This window comes from Dermacentor variabilis, chromosome 4, assembly GCF_050947875.1.
Source record: "Dermacentor variabilis isolate Ectoservices chromosome 4, ASM5094787v1, whole genome shotgun sequence".
Lineage (NCBI taxonomy): Eukaryota > Metazoa > Arthropoda > Arachnida > Ixodida > Ixodidae > Dermacentor > Dermacentor variabilis.
This window is the reverse complement of record NC_134571.1, coordinates 73,101,271-73,125,894: the sequence shown is the minus strand read 5'-3', so window position 1 is coordinate 73,125,894 and position 24,624 is coordinate 73,101,271. Positions and strand designations below refer to the sequence as shown.

The window sequence follows — 24,624 nt, the reverse complement described above, 5'->3', positions numbered from 1 at the left end:
GAAAATGTACTTCTTTCAGAAGATAAAACATAACCTTCTTTGATGAGATGGATTGTCTGGTAGGCTATCCACATCTAGGAGGGCCTCGGAGCAAGTTGTAGGACCCGGGTTCGACTCAATGTCACCTGAGCGCAATAGCACGAAAAACAATAGCGAAAAACAATCACAAGCAGTATCACAGCAAACCCGTGAGCACAGGAACAGTAACAAACAGCGATCATCGCTCCTTTTTGCGTGCAAAGAATACTGCATACACACCTGCACGCTGAGAAAACGAAGCATTGGAACCATGCCGTTGTCACTGCTCCCATGCTTACTGAAGGGAAAGCAGGCGTGTTGGCTTCTAAAATCCAGTGTGGGTAATGATGGCATTGTCAATGACGCTGGACGGCTGTGGACGAGCCACTCTGTGAGTGGGAAACCACAACCAGATGTGCAGAAGCTGTCAGTGCAGAAAATTCCAGGAAGTTCAGCCGCTGGGCCAAGATCAGTCAGCAAGCCACAGGGTGCAGCTGAGGATGACGTCACAATGAGTGACAGCACAGCCTGCACGGTGAAAAAACGAAGCATTGGAGCCATGCCGTTGTCACTGCTCCCATTCCCTCTATGACATGCTTTTTATTTATTTGCCAAACTCTCATTAGCTTGTGGCTATTCATTCTAGTTCTGCAGCTGTAAGAGGTGCTCACTCAGATGTTCATAAAATTTAATTGACATACACCCAACAATTTCTTGTTTTTAGAAAAAGGTACAAAGGTGTCCTAAAATTGCATTCTCAGAAAAATGCGAATAATGTGTTGTCAAACTGCTTTATCTATCAAAACGTCCCAGGATTATAGTGTTTTTTGTGGTCAAAATTATAAGTAGCCTTTCTGTCTGTTTTTGCAGTCCTTTCTTTGCCATTTCGCTTTGGCATTCAGTTTGAACTTGCTTTCTGTACCCGGTGCAGGTCCATCGATAGTGTGCTCATAGAAGCACATAAAAGTCCATATGTGATCCCTAGGTGCTTTAGTACATTGGCACTGTAACAGTTGCTATAAAGCTTGTCTTTTTGTCAGTATTTGCATTCACCCCATCAGCGACACTGGAAAAGGCACGAACTAGGTCCTTGAAAGACACAGGGAACTCTCTGAAAAGTGTGCACCACCATTAACGAACAAAAGAGGTGCAAAAAAGCGCTACAGAGATCTACCTTATGACTAAAGATAGTCGCAAAACCAAAATCGAAACTTGTGTCGAGCACAAGTTGTTTTTATGTGATGAAAGCTTCATGTGAAATAGACTTGACAACGGAGCATGCCAACTTTTTAGTAAGCGCAGCTACACAATTGAATTAAATAAGTATTTTATGAATGAATTTTGGGGTTTTACGTGCCAAAACCACAATTTGATTATGAGGCATGCCATAGTGGGGGACTCCAGATTAATTTTGAACACCAGGGGATGGTTAACATGTCCCGAATGCACGAGACTTGGGCGTTTTTGCATTTCGCCCCCATCGAAATGTGGCCGCGGCGGCTGTAACTTGATCCCACAACCTCGTGCTTAGCAGCACAACACCATAGCCGCTAAGCCACCCCGGCGAGTAAAATAAGTATTACAGAAGCGCATACATATGTGTTACAAATTTTGTGAAAGCTAGACATGCTTTATCAAAAGAAGGCAAAATAAGGAAATCAACATATTCGACCAAACAAAGTGTCGACCCACTTTAAGGGTTAGAAAAGTGCCGAACAATGACTGTTGCCAAGAATCTCACAATCATTCAGCTATCACAGCTTGGTCAACTCAGCTACAGTATCAAGAATGAATATTTTGTACATGCATTGACTGCACTTTCGTTTTACCTGTAGTGGCAGCATGAGTGGCTGAAAGCCATTGCCATAATTTGAATACATTTATGTTTTACGCGCTGCACAGCGGCTGTATATTTAGGCGCATATACAGCCATGTTCCCTCAATACTTTCCACTTCATTGTCCCATTAAATACTCATACGCACTTGCATGGCGCTCTTTGGCCAGACCTGGCCCTCGTGCCATTAAACATCACATATCATCATCAGCATGAACGGTGGAAATACAGAATAGCCAGGCTGCAAGCAAGCATACGTGCACACGGCAACTTGTTGACAAACTTCGGTCGTATTCTCGGGCGACCACTTCCAAAGATGCTTTTACTTTTGTAGTGCCAGATGCGTCGACCGGCCATCACTATTTCGTCACTGCGCCAAGAATGTGGGCGCTTGCAGACCTCGGTGCAGCTGGCGCTAGTCATGTGAAGATGAAGGCATCCCCGAAAGTGTTCATCTGAGAATAAAACACACTGTTTTCAAACACTTGTAGAAAAATTAGGTCACTCATTCTCCACCGAATCCCAATTATTCATACGTTTAGGCAGTCACCGTTGAGTCAGCATTATCAGAAAGCAACTGTAAACCCTTTAGAGGCTGAGCCATGTGCAGCGCGTCTTTGTTTTAGTGTTTAACAGCATGTTGGCGTAATATGTTTTTTGGATATTAACGCTTTGTTCCCGTGGTCTCGTGAAAAACGTATTAGAGCAGGTTTACAACTGTAGTGCTTCATTTCATGCATAGCATGTAATGTGACTGCTCTTGCTGCTTGCATTTGCAACCAAAAAAGTAATGTGCTAAATATGAAAGAAACACATAACAGTGCATCGTGTACATTGATGCTACACTAAGTACCATACTTTGTCACAAATTATGACATATGTATGATGTGGAAGGTGTCACAGAATTGAACCTATTTACCACCAGGTGACATATTTCTGCAACCAGTAGCCACAGTGCATGGCTAGCACTCTACTGGAAGCACAAATTGCATTATGATTTGACTTATCCTTACATCCACCAGCAGTGGCTGTGATATATGAAGTAGTTGTTTCATAGCCCTCACATACTGGAAGCACAAACAGCCCAAATAATATCTGATTTGACTTAACCTAACATCTACTAGTTACAGTTCCATGAAAATTGTCACAGGTCAAAAACAACTGCACCACGAAACATTTGGAGGGAGACTACAGCAATTGTACTATTTGCTTAGCTTCCACAATGTTGCCTGCTAAGTACGAAATAGACTATAGTGGTCCAGAAAACATCTTGCAGGAAGCTTTCTTAAGAACCTTTTTAGATATAGAGTTTTTATTTATAAACTGACTCACTGTTAAACTTTCCAATAAATGTAGTTAGGTTAGAGCAATTTTAATGGCTGTAACCATTCATACAATCATTAAAAAACATCTGAGCTGAAGTAATGCAATCTCTGCTGTTGGGATAGTTGGCATGGGATTAGAAAGGACGAACATTCCTTATCTCAATTAGCACCACAACCACTTTACAAAACCTTAGCTGAAATTAATGGCCCTCAAGTGTTATTCAAACTTATTTCTTTGTTTGCGAGTCTGCCCAATGAACTACGGTAGTGTATTTGTAAATAGTGGAAGCATGTTGCCCAGCTTTGTGATGCTACTCAAAGGATGTCTCACACTGTAAGCACTGCAACATTGTTGGACCATGAAAAGCATACTCCAGGTTCCTCGTTAGATGAATGTTAAACGCTCGTTACGCTTGTTAGAGGGAGTGTCAGCGAATAAGTAATCTCCACACATCAAAAGTGACATACATGTTGTGGAAACCTTGTGTACAAACATTTATTGGAGGAAACATTGGTTTTCCTCGGTTATCACCATTATATATTCTTTCTCAAAAGTTAATAATGTACTTTCTTTTTTTAGCTCAATTTTGCCAGCAAATATCTGGCAGTATTCGGGCAATTGGTGAATGTGCAATATTTCTTCTTTTGCCCAGTAACATCTAGATAAGCTCTAGAGATGTATCTCAAATATTTCTAAAATCGTCTTGCCACAACTGTCTCTTCTTCTGCATGACTTTCTGTTCACATCAAGAAAGCTTCTAAAGGTCCTGCGCTTCGTGGGAAATGAAGGGCCATGTGGACCAACGCTGCTTGGTGAAACTTGTCGTTCTTTTCTTTTTTCTTTAACTTCAGTAATGCGCATTTTAATAACGCATGAACATGGCAAACACTGCTTGCACGCTATGCATGAATGCTAATCAAGGACGAACAGCTTTCTGCAGAGGCGTGCATTCGAGAGCCAAGTAGGATAAACATAAATGCGCAGATTGTCGCGAAATGTATACTTCGTTTCCTGATCATGTGACTCTGGCTTGGCAGCCACAACTGGCGTGGGCTGTCGGGAATGCGGTCCTGCCAATGCACGTGCAGACACACTCGTTCGCGTCAGAGCGTATCGTTCGTACCTATACGATGTATCGTTGCACGTGATAAGACAGTCAGTCTGTACGCCTGTGTAAATGCAAAGAGCATCATCGAGCCTTCGTGAGTTCCCCTGTGTTCAGCTCTCGCATGCGATAAGGGAAATCGCATTCCAGGCTGTGCACTTATCATCCCATCCCGTAACAAAAATCTGACGGGCGGGCGGTATTGCCACACACAAGTAGCGCGGGAGTTTATCGCCGCCCTTCAGCTCCTCCGGGACCCAGCAGGAAGTTGCAATTATACTTCTCACGTGTTGAGCGCATTTTCGTCGTGCGCTGGCGGCGTGCTGTTCTTTTGTGGTGTCTTTGTTTGTCTTGCGGCTAAAGCAGGGCTGTCTCCCGTCGGTGGAGGGGGCTCGTAGTGTGAGCGCCTGCTTGTGTGTGTGTGTGCGTCACTGAAGTGTTGAGTGGCAGGACTTGACAGTAAAAAAGGTCACGGAATATATCTAGACTTTTACGTAGGTTTTGGCCGGTTCCTGACAGAAACCCCTCCTTAAATAACGGAGCCCCCCCCCCCCCCCCCCTCCCGACTTTAAGCACTGCGGCTAAATCTTCGTGAGCTGTGTGTAGGCAGAAGAGCCGTATTTTCTGTAAGCAGCGTTCACAAAAAAACATCGCGTTCTTTCGTTGGTGACTGTATGTATACCTTCGGTTTAGTTTTACTTCCGGCTCATTTGAAAATGATTACAATGCGTGCTTTGGCTGTATGCATGGCGTCATAGAATGTCGCCACCAGCTTTGCTCTTCGGCTTTAAGTCTTCTTTTTTTTCTCTTATGTCTCCGTTATGCTAATATTATAACGGTATAATTACTAGAATAGTTGTACGTTATAGTAAGGGAATGTCTCACGTACGAGAACAATGGTACCGGTCTCACAGCTGCCATTCAGGAATTGCATGCATAAAATACAGATAATATTGATTTTCAGTATTTTTTTTTTCGCTTCGATCAATTTGTATGAGGTATTTCTCGCTGATAATCGCCGCTCTTCGACATTTTCAGGAGCCAACGCACTGGTGTACAGCGGATTTTGAACGAATAAACAATTATTATTATTAGAATGAACGTCGGGGAATCGTAGGCTCATTAAGCTAAATAATTAAGACACACCACCGACACATATGTGGCTTTCCCGCGATTGATCGAGTCCGCTGTGAAATTGCTAGCGCTTCCTGAGCACTAGCTTAATTCGGCAAACTGACTAACCGCCATCAGCCAATCAATGCATTGTGACTCGCGCTGTAGTGAGACGGGCTATACTACCATACCGCCGACGGTAGGGGTGCGGAAAGAGCGAAAGGCACGTTGAAAATCTGAAGTGAACACTTGCATTCTACGTGAAGCACTAAATTGAAGAGGGCGTCATTTGTATAAGAAGAGACGAATACAGGAGAATAGCTGGTTGGAATCTATTGTGGTTTATGCGTTTCGGGAAGCAGTCTCGGAAGTGCCGCTCGTGGCGTCGCGTTGTATACATGTGACGAAGGCGGGACCGTCATATTTTTGGCCTCGTTTCGCACCACTAGATTTAATACACGCGTGCACGCGTATAGGGGACCTTAAGTGCAATATATTAAGCGCAAGTTGTGAATATATATATATATATATATATATATATATATATATATATATATATATATATATATATATATATATCAAAGCGCACACTGTTAACCGTCTTTTTGTCATTATACGCAGAACAACAGAGCTGAAAAAGGTTTGACACGCCAGGTCGCAGAAAAAAAAAAAAATCTGAAAAACGTGATCAACGCCGCCCAGGCTGACTCAACGGAAAGTACTGAAGTTAAGAAGAAAATATTGAAAGAGAGTTGGAAACGGTTGTTCCATACACAGCGTGGTCTGGCCGGAGAAATGCATGTCCGAATAAATTCATCCTGACTTGAGCAAGTTCAAGCTCTTTAAATAAAAACAAAAAAATAGAAAGGCTTATCCGAGCTGTAAGCCAGTGCAGCTCCCAATTAAGGCGGCTCACGTGTAACACCAGTTACAATTATAGAACTACATAATATGTATACAGTGAATCGGCCAACCGTGATATCGTGGGCGTTATAAACGCATGAACTTAATTTCTTGGGCCAAACGCCGGGCGTCGCCCTCTGAGCGTGCTTTGCGAAAACAAAGGCGCGCCTGCTTATCCTACTATCGGTGTCTGCGTGCCTTTGTCCCACTACACACTGAGCCAGAGTTAGCCGTGTCGCGATTTGCTCGAGCAACAGAGAAGACCTTCACTGACTTTGGACAGCGTCACATTTGACCTACCTCGTCAGCGTTGATTACCCATGGGATCAAGTACGCGGATATTTCTTCCAAAGAAATTTATTTATTTTTTATCGGAAAGGGTCGGTGAACGCAAATTTACCAGAGAGCTATAAGTCGTCGGCTGCCAGTACGGAGAAGTGATAAGGGAAAGAGAGAGAAGGTAAACTTGACGTGGAAAGTTGTACACGGAGAAAAAACGGGGGAAAGTTCATTTGGAAGGATATATTCCTGAAATAAGAAGTATAGAAGAAAAAGAAAACCTGCGTGACTTTCAAAGTAGTAATAAAAAAACCGAAAAAAAGTTACGGTGAAATTTGGACAAATAAAAACAGGCTTCTGAATCGTATTGAAGGGGCCCTCACCAGGCCCCATAGCAAATTTTGGTTATACTCTGCGTAGTACTGCGGGTTTCTGCAGAACTACTACGTCATACTCTGGAAGTTGTTACGTGTCCTCTAGGGAGCGTTCTGCGGGGAAAAAAAATGTTCAAGTAGGCTCATTAATAGCCGAAATAGAAATATTTCAGTGCCGCAAACCCATGATTTCAAGAGGCAAGCTCCACTGCCAAGCAAGACACTTTCTCCACGCGCCCCGTCTAGCCTCCGCAAACGAAATTGCTTCCCTGCTTTCTCTTATACCGGACCTCGAGGATTGCGTGTCGCATACGTCACGGAACCAGCCTTCTTGTTTTCTTTTCGGCGCTGCGCAGTTCCGCTAATGTCGTTGCGCGCGAGCTGTTCTGGTCGTCTGGTTTCGTGCAGCGCACGATTTTGCGCGCTGTGCACAAGGACACTTGACTAGCAGTATAATTCAGTGCAACGCGAATACTGAGGCAGAACAAGCTGATCGCAGAGCATGATCACGCGCTGGAGCAGGGTAGAAAATGGCATAGTTTCGGTAACTGCGCACGTGACCGCACGACCGTGGGAACAAGCAGACGAAGCGGAAGTACATCTCTCTTGCTTCGGTGGGAAGTAAAACAAAAAGCACGCAGACATCCATTTGTGTGTTTTGTTATTCCTCTAAACTTCAATTCAATTCAAGCAACAGATCACACAAATAACAGATGGTGCCTTGAATAATTCTCGAAGTCACGTGTCACCACGAGCGACGTCACACTGCGGGCTCGAGTGCGTAGGCGTAGGGACGCGAGTACGTCATCGTCCGGCTTGGAGCGCGGCGGCTGTGATGAGAAGGAAAAATGGCGTTCGGTTTGAAATTTCATATCTTTCCGCGGCGCGTAGCGATGTAATACTTTGCAAGCACGATCGTTATCACGCAATGTATGCTCTGCGCCTGTCAGCTCAGAATGGCCAGACCTGGCGAGGGGCCCTTTGAGGGAGAAATCGGGTGTAACCCGATTTTTTTAACCCGAATTTGTTGGGTGTGCAAATATAGGGAACTATCGGCCGTTTTACCCGAAAGCGAAGTACCCTTTATAGCAAGGCTTTTCCATCAGGGAGAGAGAGCACCTCCTCATTGGACGATTGCGCGTGAGAACAAAGGCACGCACTGCTTCTTCTGTAGTGCTGTTACGGGTGGCTCAAGCGTAATTACTACAGTCCAGAGAACATTATGGCGATGCCCATGAAGCTCTCGTTAGGTCTTAAGGCGCATTCACACAGGCGGTTATTGACAGAGGCCGGGCGACCGATGGCGACTGGCTACCAAGGAACGACTCGCGTAGATGCATCGATGTTAACACCGGCTTGCGTGTCCTACCTGCGGCACATCAGAATTCCTCGTTATTGGCGCTCGCACCGCCGTTGCATGTAAGGTGTCATTGAATGTATACACGGTCCTGCATATTTCGCTTAACGTGTTCGAAATAAAAGATCTTGCGATTACCGCTGCACTGTTCTTGCTCAAAATTTGCAGAAAGATCACGTTATAGCGTCTACGTCGTTTAGTAAACACTTGGTAAGATACTACTTGCCTGTTTGTCTACATTGAGCGTCTGTCCTGTCACGTTTCCTTCACTTCTGCCGTTATACCGCTCATGCTTTTACGATATGCCCACGTCATGTCTCTTCTGCTCGCGCCTCTCTTTTACGCGCTAGCGTGTAACTGGCCAGCTCGTGAAATGGGCTGTGTTTGTCTGAAGCCGCGAAGCAAGCGAACGAGGAAGGCGCTTGGGCCTCCGCGCCGACTCTGGTTTGTCGGCAAGTTTCATCTGCACATTTAATTAGCACTATGGGCAACGGCAACGCATTAATTTGAAGATAAGAATCGTTAACCGTCCTTCATACTCCTTAAACTAACTCTTTGAACACAGTATATATATATATATATATATATATATATATATATATATATATATATATATATATATATATATATATATATATTGCACACTATATTGCACTCTGTTATGGGGGGAGGGGTGCTCCCTCTTACCACCGTGCCTTACCCGTACGTGAAAGCCAACAGGTACTTCGAGCGCCACTTTCTCAAGCAACGCGTTCGGAACTCCGTGCAGCACCTGCCACCGCCTCTGGTCGTAGAGTTTGATTTTTTTAGCTTTGATGTTTTGATGTTCCCGCTTCGCCTTGGGTGCCCTGGAGACGTTGCGCCACCCGCTTTGTTATAAACTTAGGTTCCGGCCTGAGGTGTTCGTTTGCTGAAATTATTTTTTTTTAACTTTTGCACGCTAAATTATCACATGGGACCAAATCACACAGTAAACTTAAATTCATTCTCGCAGAACTTTAGAAGCGCGAAGGAAAGAAGATGCGCGAGCAGAGTAAAGACTGGCCCTTATGGAACGTACACTGAACCATTATCGGTCATAGAGGCGCCCGCGTCTATAGCATCCCTGTCACGCTGTCGCCCGAGGTGCCCGGGGCTGCGTGGTCGCGCATAATCTCGCAGTGATCGTCCGAGAGTATGCCACCCCAGCATTTTCCTGCTTTTCTCATTGCGTTTCGCTTGGCGCGCGCCGTTTCAGTTGGTTGGCTGGTTGTTCAGCCTGTTTACTGCAGCTGCTAACAAACTCCAACGTGATCGCCATATCAAGCCCAGCGTGACGGCTTTTGCACCGTTCGAGCGCGTGTTCCGTTTAAAGCAGTTTGGAGCGCAGCCCAAGTTAGCGCCGCTCGCCCGCGTCGCGTCGCGTGGCGGCATCTCGTCTCGCCTTGAGCCCCGCGCAGCGATCGTATAGGCGCGACGGGAGGCGACGGCCCTGGTTCGCCAAGCCGTCTCGCCACCCCGTGCCCATTGAGGAGCGTGCTCCATATGCCCCGACCTCTAAGCGCCGTGTAAACAATTTAACGTGTAATGATTTGCCATCACGAGACATCTGTGCACGGCATCTGTGCACCCTCGTGACCTTGGCCGCGGCCTCGTGCTGTCGGCGTTCGCTTTCGAAACGCCTCCATTAGTCTTACGTGGCGCAGTCCGTACGAGTTGAGAGGGAGAGAGCAGCCGCGGTAGAAAAAATCGACGACGGGAGGTTTCTTGCTTGTTTTTCCTTTATCTTTGTTTTCCTCGTTCAAGCGAAATTTGTTTTGCTTCAACAACCTTGAAATGATCGAGGGGGCGGCGGCGACTCCCGTCGCGGTGTGACGGTGCACCGGGCGATCTGGCAAAATGACGTCTATCTCGAGGCAGGCGTCGTCGGAGCGGGCTTTGCAGGCGACACGCGTATAGCACCAAGTGCGACGATTGCGGCACAGGCCTGCTAATGGCGTCTGCGGTGAAGGCGGAGACCTCGTCGGATATCGACTGTTACGACGAAGCACGTGATGCGCTGTACGCGCTGTGTGTATATTGAAGACATGCGTGAGGTTGTGAGTATAATGCGCCTTGCAATTCACTGATGCGAGCCCCCAAAGAACGCTGCACCGCGTACTCGCATGTCTGTGCGGTGATGCGAGGCGTGCTTCGCAAGTAAATTACACAAAGTTAACACGTCCGGCCATATTGTAATCTCAGATCCGCGCGGAATCCCTTGGAAAAAGCCATAATCGCAGGAAGAAGCCATATTGGAATAGAGCAGTAATCGCGCATTGGGGGGGGGGGGGGGGGCTTTTCCTAAAGAAACTTCGCTTTATATTTACACTCTGTCCAGGTTTTAGAATGTATAAAAAAACGTGTTAAAGTACTCAAAAATATTAAATTACAGGTATAACGATATGTATATGTTGTGAAACCTCCCATTATGCATTATTTTTCATCGTTTATACTTGAGAGATTCGTCCGAGGGGCATGGCTGGGTCCTTAATGGCGAATAACGCGGTGAAACGGCGTTTTTCCCCCCCAGGAGTGCATTTCCTGGCTTACGTTCTCATGTGTAGCTTTGTACATTCTTACACTCTAAAAAAACGTTTACACCCTTTGGGGGTGTATATCTGCCTCACAACAATAATCATCTGCCTTGCTTGCGTTTCCTTTCTTGAAAACGCCCACGCCCGCTACTTTCCTGTCGGCAATGCTGTCATGCTGATAACGCGCATGCCGTTCCTTACTGGGAAGTACCGGGCTCGCAGCGTTAAAGAAAGGAAATGCGGACAAGACAGATGACGTTTATCGTTGTGTGGCAAGATACGACTGAAAGGGTGTAAACTTACACTCTAAAACAAAATTACACCCTTTCGTAAAATGGTTGCACCATTTCGGGTGTATATTTGTCCCACAACAACAATCGTCATCTGCTTTGCTTGCGTTTCCTTTCTCGAAAACTCGGTGCTCGCTACTTTCCTCCTGAGAATGCTGTGTCATGCTGATAACGCGCATGCCGTTAGTTACTGGGAAGTACCGGGCTCGCAGCGTTGAAGAATGGAAATACGGACAAGACAGATGATGTTATTGTTGTGTGGCAAGATACGACCCAAAGGGTGTAATTTTGTTTTATAGTGTGTAGAAATGTGGCAACTACACTCTAAAAACTAGGGAGGGTATCGCAGGAGTGAAGCGGCTGATTTACTCTTCAAAGCGTTGTTTTACTCTCGCAAAATGTCGAGTGGAGTGAAATGCATTGTTCACTGCGTCACCAAGGAGGGGAGAGTGAAATGGGCTTTTCACTCTGCCATTCTGAGAGAGAGTAGAATGCCCGTTCTACTCTTGCGACAATAGAGAACAAAACGTAGCGTAATCTTCTGCTTCAACTGTAGGAGCTGGCCCCGAACATGGCGATGTATCACTCATATATCCGCGCAAGATATCGTCCTATACGGAAACTAACATCGTGTGTTCGAAAGGGGTGGGTCATTGACCACGTTACTTGGTTTATACAGGGTGTTCGAATGACTTCATAATGACTCTGCGCTGTTTGGTAACAGACACCGAAAGATCGGCTGTGTGTGTGTGTGTGTGTGTGTGTGTGTGTGTGTGTGTGTGTGTGTGTGTGTGTGTGTGTGTGTGTGTGTGTGTGTGTGTGTGTGTGTGTGTGTGTGTGTGTTTTCCTCATTTATGAATGACTGCTTGTGCAGCTCCCGTTTCAAAAACTAGTCTTCAATATTGAGAAATAGAGCAAGAGCGGCATTCTTTTCAGGCCCCAGCTAGCAGCAATGATGAGTCCGGCGACGAAATGAACGGGAAAAAAATTACGTTGCTTACGTTGCTGGAGAACATCGCAGCTCATCATTATGAAACATGGCTAAGGAAAATGACTGCTGCAGGGTTAACGAATGTTCTCCCGGTGCCAAGGACATGCATAATTTTCTTTTTCTGTCTAGAGATTTATTATTGTCGCAGAAAACCAAGTTTGGGCGTCTTTGTGACATGATGTTGTAGGCATAAAGGTCCAGAGGGCACATTTTAAGTTGCTCTACTTGGCACGATGAAAGAGCTACACATGTAGTAACAATATTTGTCGCAGAGAGAATCGTAGAGCGGAAGGTGAGATTTACGAAATATCGACTTCGCAATTCTACATAATCGTAATTGGTTTGCCAAGTGAAGCACTGTCGTTCGCCGCATTCACCGCGCAGTCATCGTTCCCCGTAGAAAGACGGCTCAAATACGTCAGTGAACGAAATGTTGTCGTCATCGTATTGCTAACTAGGTTGTCCATGTTATGACCGGCGCGTGTCCGTGGTTAACGTGTTTGCGCGTGGGTTGTAGCGAGAGGGCGTCAAACAGGTATGGAATTGCGCTTGAAGGTTTTAGCTTCTAACAGGAATTGACAGATTGTCGAGCTGTTGACTGCGCATCATAGTGTGCCGAGGTCACAGGCAGCTGTGTTTCCTGCAACTTGTCCGCTTATACGCCGAAGCGCTGCTCCATCCGCCGTTGCGGGCGTTCAGAGATTCGTCATGTGACGCACGTACTGCGAACACGGGGGTCCACGGGACTGATCGTCGAAAGGTCATTGGGCTCGACAGCGAGCGACGTTGATTCACTGTTTGTCGCTCATTATTAAACGAAGGACACATTGCCAATCTCTCGCAGATGCAGTGATCCGAATCGATTTCGGCTTTTAACGCGAAAGCGTGAAGGAGCCCTTATCGCGGAAAATCCACCAAACTTCCGGACAACGCATACCCAACCACTTCTCTACCACCGAAGTTGCTCATACCTTGTCTTTCATTCTTCACAAAGTTATTCCTCGGAATATTGAGAACGACAGCCCACAAACAAATGTAATGCGAAAAAAATACTGACAGCGCATGTCCTTTATGTTAGCTCTTCTCAGACTGAAATATTAAAAGTGCGAAATAATACAAGGACATCGACCCACGCAAGAGGCCGCGTTTCTACGAGAAAGCTCGCCTTCGCGCAAAGAGTTCGCAGCCAGCGTTTCCCGCTAAACGTTACGGTTACATAAGCTGCAGTTGCCGGCAAGTATGAAAAGCAGTAAGGGGTCTTCGAACGCTATCGCGTTACATTCTTAACGGCGGCGAACCTTAAGCGTCCTCAAAAATTTATTACCTGGGGGGGATATTTTGTAAGAGTCCACTTCGTGGACTGTCCATTTTGGCCGCTGCTGATTGGCTGGGGCCGCTAGTCTCCTCCTCTCTCGCACAGCTGCAACCAATCAGCAGCGGCCTAAGCGGACAGTCCACCAGAATACACTTCCTGGACGCTCGTCTCCCTTGGAGAAGCGCCGGACGCTGGCGTAAAAATAAGTTTTTTTTCACTCTCTCTTCCTTGGAGAAAAATCACTGGTTGAAAAAGAAACTTTTCTTTAATTGGGATTATTGTCACATCCCCATTTGAAAGCAAATCCTGTAGCAGCTGAAAATTGACCTGTATTCCATCCCGTCAATCATTCCAACCTGAACCGGAATTTGAATGGTGGTTCATGCGCCTCGCGTAGCGGTTTACGCAACGTATGCCCGACTTACTCTTACACTCAAGCGGACGTGACGATCTCCTATATAGCGTTGTATGGGTCGAGGTGCGTGACTGGTACGAATAGCTGCAGCTGTTCTAGCTTTGATACGGGACGAATGGCCCACTTTTCCTTATCAGCTTACCATACCCACTGGAACTCGCAGGTCCGGTTGTTTAAACCTGACCGTTCATTCTGTCCACCTCCGTGAGGCTCCTTATCTTGCGTAGTTTTACTTGCCGCCTTCTGCGTGAAACTGCTATCGCGAGTTTATGGCAATGTCAGTTGCGCGCAGACCTTGCCGCTTGTATGCAGATTAACTGCCGCCTGAAGCGCCTTCTTCTTTTTCGTTTGTTCGTTCTGAGCAAATAGGCAGCTGCCAATTTGCTAGAATTGTGAGAACGAATTACTTTTTGATCAACTTTATCAAACAATGCACCGACTGCTGACACACATGCTAGATCTCTAAGTTATACATTTTTTTTTTTATTCCTTTCCTCTCTCATGAGAAGTTTGTGGGCCTTTAGGTTACATCAAATGGTCGCCGGAGGCAGTGGCGTAGCCAGGCGGTTGCACACGAGCATGTGCCTCCCTCCACCCACACACTGAGAGGAGGAGGAGGAGGAGAAGGAAAAACGTTTATTGAGCTCTAGAAAAATTTAATGAATTTCCCGGAGTCAGATGGTGTCTTCCATCTTCTTAGCAATGGCCGTCTGCCCCTAGTCCAGGGCTCCGCTGGATGCCGCTGCCAGCTGGGCCCGTCGGATCAGCTCTAGTTGGACGTCCTGACGGTCGCTGGAGAGCATTCCTTCCCATGGTTCCGCACACTGAGAACTTTCGTCTCAGCACCTCTCCCCCCTTGCTCCCTTCGCCGATCATATTGGTGACTCTCCCCCCTCCCTGAAAAAAATTCTGGCTACACCACTGGCCGGAGAGGACGAGATATTGAAAGGGAACTTGCCAACTATTCCGGCCTGCGAAAAGTGCGTTGCTGCGTTATTCACCGTTTTCGGCACCTTTCCTGATACTTTGAGAAAGACAAAGGTGCCCGTTCTGTTTTGTCTGTCAGTCAGTCAAGAACTTTATTGAGGTCCTGAGGCTTAAGCTTTGTTTTGTGGAAATCATGGTTTATGATGCGTAGAGGAAACAATATGCTTGCAAGCAAGAGCCGCATTGGAGGTTTGAGCACTGAACACTTACGCGGGCGACGTGGCCTGGGTGCTGCGCTGCAGCGCGCGATCATTGCGACGCCGCACAGCAGACGATTCCCGCTATAACTCCCAGGTGTCGCCACATGACGCTGCGCTCGCGCAGAGGCTCGCGCTTTTTTTTTACTTCTTCTTTCTCTATCTGTTTTCGGCGTTTCTTCCGTTGCGTTTTCTTTTTCTTTCTTTTTTTTTTGCGCGGACCCTCGAAACTGGCTTTGCCGCTGTGCCCGGAACGGAACTGTTCGCTCGTGCCTACCACGTTGTGTGCTTACTGTTTCTTTTTCTTTCTTTTGCTTGATACCCGCTGCTGCGCTGTGAATTTTTTTTTTTTTGTTTCCTTTTATGTCTTCCTGTTTTCGTTTCGCTTTCGCACTCACTCGCATGCCAGCCTGCAACTGCACGCACTGGGTCGACTCCGAGCGACTCCGTCAACTCCGTCGGCCCGCTGTTTGGAAGGCGATTGCCGAGCGCGCGTGCACGCTTGACAACGCACCTGGTTGGTAGCCGCTGCGAACGGCTGGCGGCCGAGTCATCCGACAAGCAGCAGCCGTGAACGAGCGGCGTGTCTGGTCGGTCTGCGTTGTCGACGGACGCCGCTGCGCTCTCTACTACGCGGCGCTCGCTCGCTCACCCGACCACCCGTTGCACCGCCGTTATTTGTGCCCGACTTGTGTGACTCAGTGCGCCCCGAAACTTGTGTGTTGTGTGTCGATTCCGCGACCCTGCGTGGAGCGTCTTCGTTGTTGCTTCTCCCCACTCTCTCTCTCTCCCTGTGAACATCTGTGCTGGTCTCCGTCGCATCTGCGTTGATGCTAGCGTCCATTGCGGAATACCTCTACTCATATGGCGGAGGCAGCAGTGGCCAGTATGCACCGGAAAAGCAGCAGCACAACTGTCGTCGTGGTACGTACGGGTTCAGGCCGCAGAACGCGCCGGGTGTCGTCATCGCAGGGTTCAGGGCAAGCGTCAGAGGTGACTGGCAGAGACATCTCAAGTTCATGTGACGTCGCTGGCTTGCGCTTGTTGCCAAGATCGCCGCGCGCACATCTCGGCAGCTGTGATCGTTTCGTGGATGACCGCGTCCGTCGGTACGCGTGCACCCGCGGGTTCATGCACCCTCTTTCCAATCGATGACTGGGAGGTTGCGAAGGGTGTGACGCTGTCGAACGGCGAGGGGACGAAGATTGTCGTCGAATAGTGCCGGCGGGGCTTTCCCGTACTTGGGCCGATCGTTGGTTTCTGCCCAAGTTTTCCTCGTTTTGTCCCCGTCCCTGCTATAAACAGCAGCACGCAGTGCGCGCTGAGGAAAGTCGCTGCCACCTCCGCAGCGACCACTTGTTTGCTTTCACGTGCGTTGGCTAGCCTATGATATGCTTTTATTTCCCGCCTAGCAACCGTAATACGCTCTTTCTTTTTTTTCTGATAATCTTGTTTCCCACTTCCTGTTGCATATCCCACGAGTTCCGACGCCACTGGGCATCCAATTGGCATTCCGAAATCGCGTTTTTATACTTTGCTTTGCGAAGTTTACAACGTCAGTTTCAAAGCTGAATATGTGTGTTACGGTAGTTAGTGAAGCGCGTGGCATGTGCGCAATCGCTTTCCGGGGCTGCTTTGTGCGTTTTGCAAGCCGGCGCGTATTGTGCTTGCGAAATCTCCATCCATCCTGTCGCGGTCACGATTCCTTCGGTATCTCGTCCTTCTTATTTTTTTCTTCTTTTTTTTTTTCTTTCACCGTTGTCACGATTGGCCGTTCACACATCTGGCTGCAACGTCTTACGTCGTCTTGCATCGTTACTTTGAATGCTTTCAGGTCGCAGGTTGGTTCTCTTCACAGTATGTGTGCAGCACAAAGGCTTCGAAGGACGCATGGTTATCGCATGTCGGCGCCTGCGATCACTCGTGCGGCGCTGCGCAGCTCAGCAAAAAAAAACGCCCGCGTCTTTTTGATCATCCTAATACCTGAGTGGGGAACCGTAGCCGTTATCTGTGGCGCTGCCTTCTCGTCGAATTGTCCAGTCTCATTAATAGCTTGTGCGCACATACTCGCCATATTTTTATTTATTCCCTGGGGCTAGGCTCGATAATTGATCTATGCGTAGCAAGTCGTGGCTTGACCGTTGTTTTGTCCAGTACTGAATATCGACCACGAGGAGAATGTGCCCCCCCCCCCTTATTGTCGTTCTAAACTGGCTGGTACGTACTTCTAGTGGGTTTCTTCCGACAACGCTGGAACTTGTTTTCTGTTGTTTGTGAATAAGGCTAAATCGTTGCAACCCTGCGGAAGCCACGTAAGCACGACGAGATGCTATTGTCACCTTTCCGTGCGACCAAGCAGACTTCGTTCGCCGAGTTAATATTGTTCGTACTAGCAGATGTTTTGTTATACTAAACAGGTAAAGCAAAAAAAAAAATAGAGGGGCGAGGGAGGTCTTGTATATTGGCATTCGATTATTGTCCAAAAGGCAGCCAGCCAGCCAACCAACCAAGCACCGGAATTTAGTCGACCCTGACCGGCTGTGGTTGGTCGCCCAACCGCGACACACCGCCATGTTCTTTTTTTTTTTTCTAAGTTTCCCTTGTTATACAAGCGACTGGAAATAAGAATAACTGATGTGGAAAAAAGGTGGCAGATTTTGTGCTAAACAGCTCTACCTTTCTGCGGCCTTTTTTCAAAGAGGGAATGTTGTGTTGGAGTGCTAGCTTGCTTCTTAGCTGCACAGCTTTTCTCCGAATTGTGAATGTGCACCTGTTGTACAAACATAGCATTGAAGTTCATTGAAAACCTTGAATGCCATCTGGTAGTTCTCACCTTGTAAGATGTAGGCATGCAGTTATTTGATGCGGGATGACAGTCTTTTGTCGTCGTTTATTCATTGAAGCTGTGCGTAACAATTGGTGATGCAGGATGTATAGGTATTGTTCATTAACCACTGCATCTGGTTTGGTCAGTTGCAGTGCGGGGATAGTTTGGGCAGCATGTTCGCGTCGCACCATGAGATGTGAGCAGCACCACTTGATTTATGAACTGTGGACTGTTTTTTTTTTTTTTTGTGCATGTGACATTGTTGAGAAGATTCTACAATGCTTGATTGGCCAAGCGTTGTCCTGATGCTAAACGCGGGAGAACTCTGCTGCATGCTGTAGCATAAATCACTGCTTGGTGGTTGCAATTTGGGTGTGCTAAAGGTCACATAGTTAAGAATTTGTCCCAGTTAGCTAGCATCTTGTGATGTATTAGTCTTGGAAATATTACTGTTTCTGAGGGAGGCTGCATGGGACATCCTGTTGTTGTGGTTGATAGTGAGCGGAAAGAGTGACTTTTCAACAATAGAAGTCTTCAAAAAGCAATCAAAGCAGCAATTCATTACTAGTATCCATTTAGGAATCGGCATGCTCATGTGTCGGTATTACCTTAAAACGCTGACTTTCTCTGTCGCAGAGGCTTCTCCAAGCAGTGACAACCAAGTTCCAGGGGAAGTAGGAGCCACAAAGGGAGACACCATGCCAGAAGAACTGTGCACATCACTGCCCAAGGAAGAGGATCGGGGATTCTGGGGAAGGTTAGTTACCAATGTATTTGGGGCCTTGTTCCCACAGAGCTCGTTTTGTGAATGTTCAGCATTGCCATGCTGTGGAGTGTGTGTACATCTTTGACAACATGAGGGAAGCTTATAAAACATTGGTTTCAGCACTGCTCCATTTCTTAAACAAGGTTGCTCAGAAAATGAGGCAGAACGGTATGCTATGTGCTCGTTTATTTATGATACCTTACAGGCTCCACTAGGAAGCATTGATTGGTAAGGGTACATTAGTACATAGACAAAAAATTTAAGCAAACAAAAACTCATGAACATAAATAACAAAGTGCATGTTCAGGTCACATATTCAAGTTCACTAAGCAGGTCGAATGGGGCAGTGCAAAATATGTTTTATAAGGAAAGTAAATACACAAGCAACTGATGCGCATACCAAAAGCTAGGCAGACATCATTACACAGTGCTAAGGCAACACATGCTGGTGCAACACTTGCATGAAAGGCTAGACGAGATGACCAGGTATTAAGTACTTAAATAATAGACATAGGGCTGTTGCTGTTAACAGATGGGCTGCAATCCTATTTTTGGTTAATAGCCTGAGGCAAGCATCATAAGCTTGACCAGTAGTATAGGAAACGAAAATTGTGATAAACACTTTGGTAGAAATCTGAAATGCTCTTTCTCATTACGTGTTTTTATCCAGATAGTAAAATTTCATGCTTCATTCTATGTGCAGTGTACTGATGGGTCTGCAAAGTCATTGGTAGCAAGTGGCACATATCTTTCTTTCCCTTTCCATGTTTCTTAAACATTGTTCTTATTTTAATCCATCCAGTGGTGATAGGTAAACTAATAATCTTTATATATATATATATATATATATATATATATATATATATATATATATATATATATATATATATATATATATATATATATACACACACACACACACACACACACACACACACACACACACACACACACACACACACACACACACCTTGTGCACATTCTTCCTTCACTTATATTCATTAACTTTATAGATCTCTTATATTGGCCTTGTGAAAGTTGGGGGAAGCTTGTCAACATGCTTGAGGCAGCCTTCTCTTCCGTCATGCATCTCGCATCGTACATGAAATACATGCATCGGCGAAAGACGCTTCGCAGCGCGACTTTCGCGCGTCGCGCGCGAAAGTCAGTTTCGCTTTCGGTTGCCCGTTGCCCGCCTGCCACCAGGGGGCCTCGTCGCACTCCGCGGCTGTCTGCTGTCATCATCGGGGCGCTTGCCTTTTTCCGCTGGCGTGTGGCGTTAGTGCGCCGAGGTGGATTTCGTATCAGCTGTGCGAGCATCGATTGGCCGCCTCGGTCCTGCCCGCCTCTCTTTACGTGATTACGGGATCGCGGCGCCCGCGTTCCCCCCGGGACCCCAGCGTTGCGCGGTTGTTGCTGCGCGCGTCGCCGGAGAGCGGGAACGCGACTCTGGAACCGGTGTCTGACGCGCGGCCGTCGTTGCCGCGCCGTCGTTGCCGGGCGATTTGTGCGTGCGCCACCGCTCTGACGTGCCGTCGAAGCTCTTTGAGGCAGCGAAAGAAAGACCTTCATTTCGGCCACCGATCGACCTCACGACGACACTGGTAAATATCGAACGCTCGCAGGAGAAGGAAGGAGGGAAGGACCACACCCGAATTAAAATTTTCGCTCTGTCGGCGCGATTTATAGTAATCCGTCCGGCCACTTGTTAAGGGTGAGGAGAAGCGACCCCCGCGTCTTTTCCGCGCCACTTGGAGGAAAAACGAAACCGCCGTCGACTTCTCTCTGGAATGTGATGCGCCCGGTCTCCTCTTCCGCGAGCGAGCGCTCGCGCACACTGTGTGGCCCGCTGCCGGCAACGTGATATGCTAAGCACGGTGTGAATATCGCGCGTACTTCGACCCTGCGCTAGAAGCCAGCGAGCAGAAGCAGCAGCAGCACCCCTCCTTCCGGCTACCGGGAGTTTGGAAGGAGCTGTTTTGTCCCGCGCTTCGACATCTAGAAGTTGGGCGCCGCTTCGCTCCCGCTCCGCTGAGCAGCTCCGGATCACGCAGGCACGCATACACACACGCACGCACAGCCGCTCCGGGCGGTGGAGGCGTCCTGCTTTTCGGCGAGACCTGTCGTCGCTGGTAGTTCTTCGTGGGCATATTGGAAGCGGCGTTTGGCGAGGGGACTGGCGAACAGTAATAACACCGCTCTGCAAGACGACGTACGTGACAGCGTCGAGAGTACCCGCCGCTTCGCTTCTTCACCAGTGCGTTCATCAGTGTACTGTGCTCGCTCAGGTGTCAGTGAAACCTCACTCACTGTGACAGTGATTGAGCTTCGCGGCTGTCGACTACATACGGCCCTGCGCAGGGTCGTCAGCCGCCGCGACGATGATACTCGAAGCCCCGTGACGCGTCCTGCGAAAAAGAAAGTGTGTCGCATATTTTTTCAGCCGTCTCCACGGAGCTGAGACGGTTTTCTTTTTGCGACTTCGACGAGTGCGCGCGTTTGTTCGTTTCGCATCTCTCTTTCGTTCGCGTATGTGAAGTACTGTACGTATCCGGTCGAGCGTCCGAGAGACCACCGATACGTGAAACATCGCTGCGAGCTGTGTAGCCTCCTGCTTCGCTGGATGACATGGCTCGACCGCACAGGTGGTCTTCTATTTTTCGATCTTCCTTTCTTTTATTGTGACCGTCCTTCTCAAATAACGGTGCTGCTGTCAAACGTTATAGTACGTACACTTTGCGTAATTGCAGAGCGGACTTTCCCTTATGATTTATTGCCTAAAGTTAATATCTGCGCGTGTTGCTTGGCGGCCTGCGTCCTCCCATGAGCTAGTTCAACGGGCCATCTGTGATGCGACTCGACGAAATTGGGGACTGAAAAAGTTTAGAGCGGCAATTTCTGCGAGTCTTTTGGTTGCGGTGTGTTCTTCCTCTTTCCGAGCAAGATATATATTGTTTGACTTCCTTTTCTTCGCCTACGCCCTTCTATGTTGCGGGTCAATGTATCACAACGGATAGTTGACGCACTTATAAAGCAGGAAGAAAGGAACAGAGCTTCGTGCACGACGTTGTCCAAGCCCATCTCGTCCGGTTCTGGTCTAACAGGAAACGGTGACAGCTCATTTCGCTAGCTTCCTTTTTCGGATAACAGAGCGTTTACCCCTGGCCGCGCGCGGTGGCCCCACAGACACACGGCGCGTCCCACATGTCTTTATCCCCGGGAAGGGGATGGGGAGGGTGGGGGGGAGACATCGATTGAGATCTAGCGTTGCTGATATATACGGTGTGTTGTGTTCGAAGCGCCGCGCAGTGAATATGGCATCCGTCGAGGGACCGCTTTCCCATCTCCCCCTTGGGGTTGGACGTGTATACCTCCGTCCTGCACTTTCTCTCGCATTTTGGAAGCAGTGTTCTGTGGTAACAACGCTCACCTGAGCTAATCGAAAACTGATGAAAGGGCGCGCGCCGTGCCTCTTCGGTAAGCCCTGGGCAGGACGAGTCTGAGGGAGCGGAGGAACACCGTAAGAACGCACATATTGTACACATTCGAATAGCACCAAGGTCGATCAGAAAGCTCTCTCTCTCTCTCTCTCTCTCTCACACTCTCTTTCACTCTCTCTCTCTCTCTCTCTCTCTCTCTCTATATATATATATATATATATATATATATATATATATATATATATATATATATATATATATATAATCACATACACACACAAAGTGAGTACGTCTTTACGCCTGTACCGTAAGGATGATGGAGGTTAACGAGCTTGATTTTAATAACTGAGGATGTAGAAACACTCGGCTTTCGTGTAGTTGTCTGTGCATGTAGTGTTCGATGCGACGGCTGTTTCGTCTGCCCATCGACCATGCTTGACGGAGGGCTATAAATCTGAAAGGTATAACATGCACGTTCTGTAGGGTTCACAATGCCATAACAAAGTCTTAAAGATTTTCACTCGTTTGTACTGTACAAGAAGCAAATTATGCGCGCAGACATGTCGGAAAAATAAAAGCCTCGTGTCAACTTGCAGCAGAGCACAAGCTGCACGTTGTCCTTGCACAATCAACGCCTAGCGTGAAACCATGGCCATGGTTAAGCGCATGTCAGGGAAACGGTTTCACCACTGAGAGCTAGCCGATTGCTCTTTTCTGGAACAATCTTTTTTTCCCCTTCGGCTTTGTATAGAGGTGGGCAGGGGGGTCTTTCTATTCATTCATTACCGTTTTCCTGATAATTCCTACATGTCAATTAACTTGCCCTAAGCTCTTCCTGTCTTTGTTGTCTGTCTGCTTCATATGGTCAAAAATAACTATCGATCCCGTGTACGTGCCCCTTCTCTCGTGAAGTAAAAAAAAAGCAATATCGAGCATGACGGTAAGAGTTTTCACGTGATCCACGCCTTCGGTGTTCCCTACTGTGGTCGCATTTTTGCCTCAATGCCTTTCGCGGCGGTGCGTTTGGGCCGCCCCCTCCCTTCCCCTTTCTTTTCGTCCTGTCGCTGCTGGCGGCGGTTGCTGGCGGCAACTCGTGAAGGTCGTCGTCGCGCGGCGGCATTCGATTGAGCGCCGCGAGTGGAAGAACCTCCCGTAGCGGCGCACGGGACAAGGGTGACGGGCGAGCGGCAATATCAGGCTGAAATTCTATACGGGCTTCCTTTTTTTTTTTTTTTTTTTTGTATTGTGTGTCTGCTTCCAGGCCATGCAGCCGGTGCACGTGTGCGTAGTTTCATACGCAGGGTTCTAGGGTCGACAGGTGAAGCCCGCTAGTTGTGATTCACTAGCGGATACTTCTTTTCTTTCTCTCTTTCTTCTTTCTTTATTTCTTTCTTTCTTTTTAACTGCCCATTTCTTGTGCTTGTGCATGCGAGTGCACTTGTAAGCGTGCGTTTAAACCATGTGACGCCCGATGTATTACGCCGATCGAGTTTGATGCCTCAAATTTATTTAAGCGCAGGGAACAACACAACAGCCACAGTTGCGTTATTTTGTATGCTGTAGTGAAATTTCAGTGATGATATGTCAACTAAGCAACTGATTAATTACTGCACTAATTCATCCTTAACTCAAATAACATTTTACCTGCCTCGGTAACTCAATGGCCATGGCGTTCTGTTGATGAGCACGAGCTCGCGAAATTGATGCCCGGTCGCATTTGTAGGCGGGCGAAATGCAAAAACGCTTGTGCACGTGAATTTGGCACATGCTGAAGAGTCCCAGGGGGTCAAAATTTATCTGCAGCTCTCAACTACAGCATCTCTCAAAGCCCCAGAGTTGCTTTGGGATATTAAATCCCATGAATTAGTCTAAAAATCGAATTAAACACACACACACTATTCTCCATGCCTAGAAATAAAGGGGAATGATTTTTACCAGTTGTCCTTGATGTGCAGCATGTGTGTTGGTATCGCAAGGTTAACCCTATATCATCTGATCAAAAAGCCATTCTGTATTTTTAGTGCTGATATGTTTATGAGTACAAATCAAATGAATCTGTAGTTTCCCTTGGATGTGCAAAAGCTAGAGGTTATACAGTGCAGGGAGGCAGTGTGCGGTTTCGCAGCTGTGCAGTGTGCGGTTTTGCAGTGTGCAGCTGTTTGCTTCTACGTTGACAGGTGTGCCAAATTTGAAAGTTGAAGCCCAGCCTTTGTCTTTATTTTGGCTCCACACAAGCTTCCTGTTTTTTTTAGGTATTTAACACTTTCTACAATGCTGAATTCATCCTGTATATCAGCTGCAGCTTGAAGAGGACTTATTGTTGTTGTTGGGCTCATTGTTCAAAAGTGGTTTGCCGAGCTTTTATACCGCAACACCATGCTCATGCCAAAACTTTGTTGCCTTCAACATCCATCCTGCTATGAAAGATGTCAAATACCCTGCAGTAGTATACCAACATTTGGATGAGGGGTAATCAAAGCAAGTGACACACTGCTATTTTCTCATATGTCCACATTTTTCTTCAGCCTTAT

At 47.3% G+C, this 24,624-nt stretch overlaps 1 protein-coding gene across 2 annotated transcripts in view; it reads left to right on the top strand.

Annotated features, from left to right (window-relative positions):
* LOC142579363 (oxysterol-binding protein-related protein 1-like) overlaps positions 1 to 24,624 on the top strand; it is a 101,650-nt gene that overhangs the window by 44,946 nt on the left and 32,080 nt on the right. For both annotated transcript variants that reach the window (XM_075689469.1, XM_075689468.1), the window contains exon 14: positions 18,524 to 18,644. In XM_075689469.1, the coding sequence (XP_075545584.1) occupies positions 18,524 to 18,644 (121 nt within the window). The remainder of the gene's footprint in view (positions 1 to 18,523; positions 18,645 to 24,624) is intronic.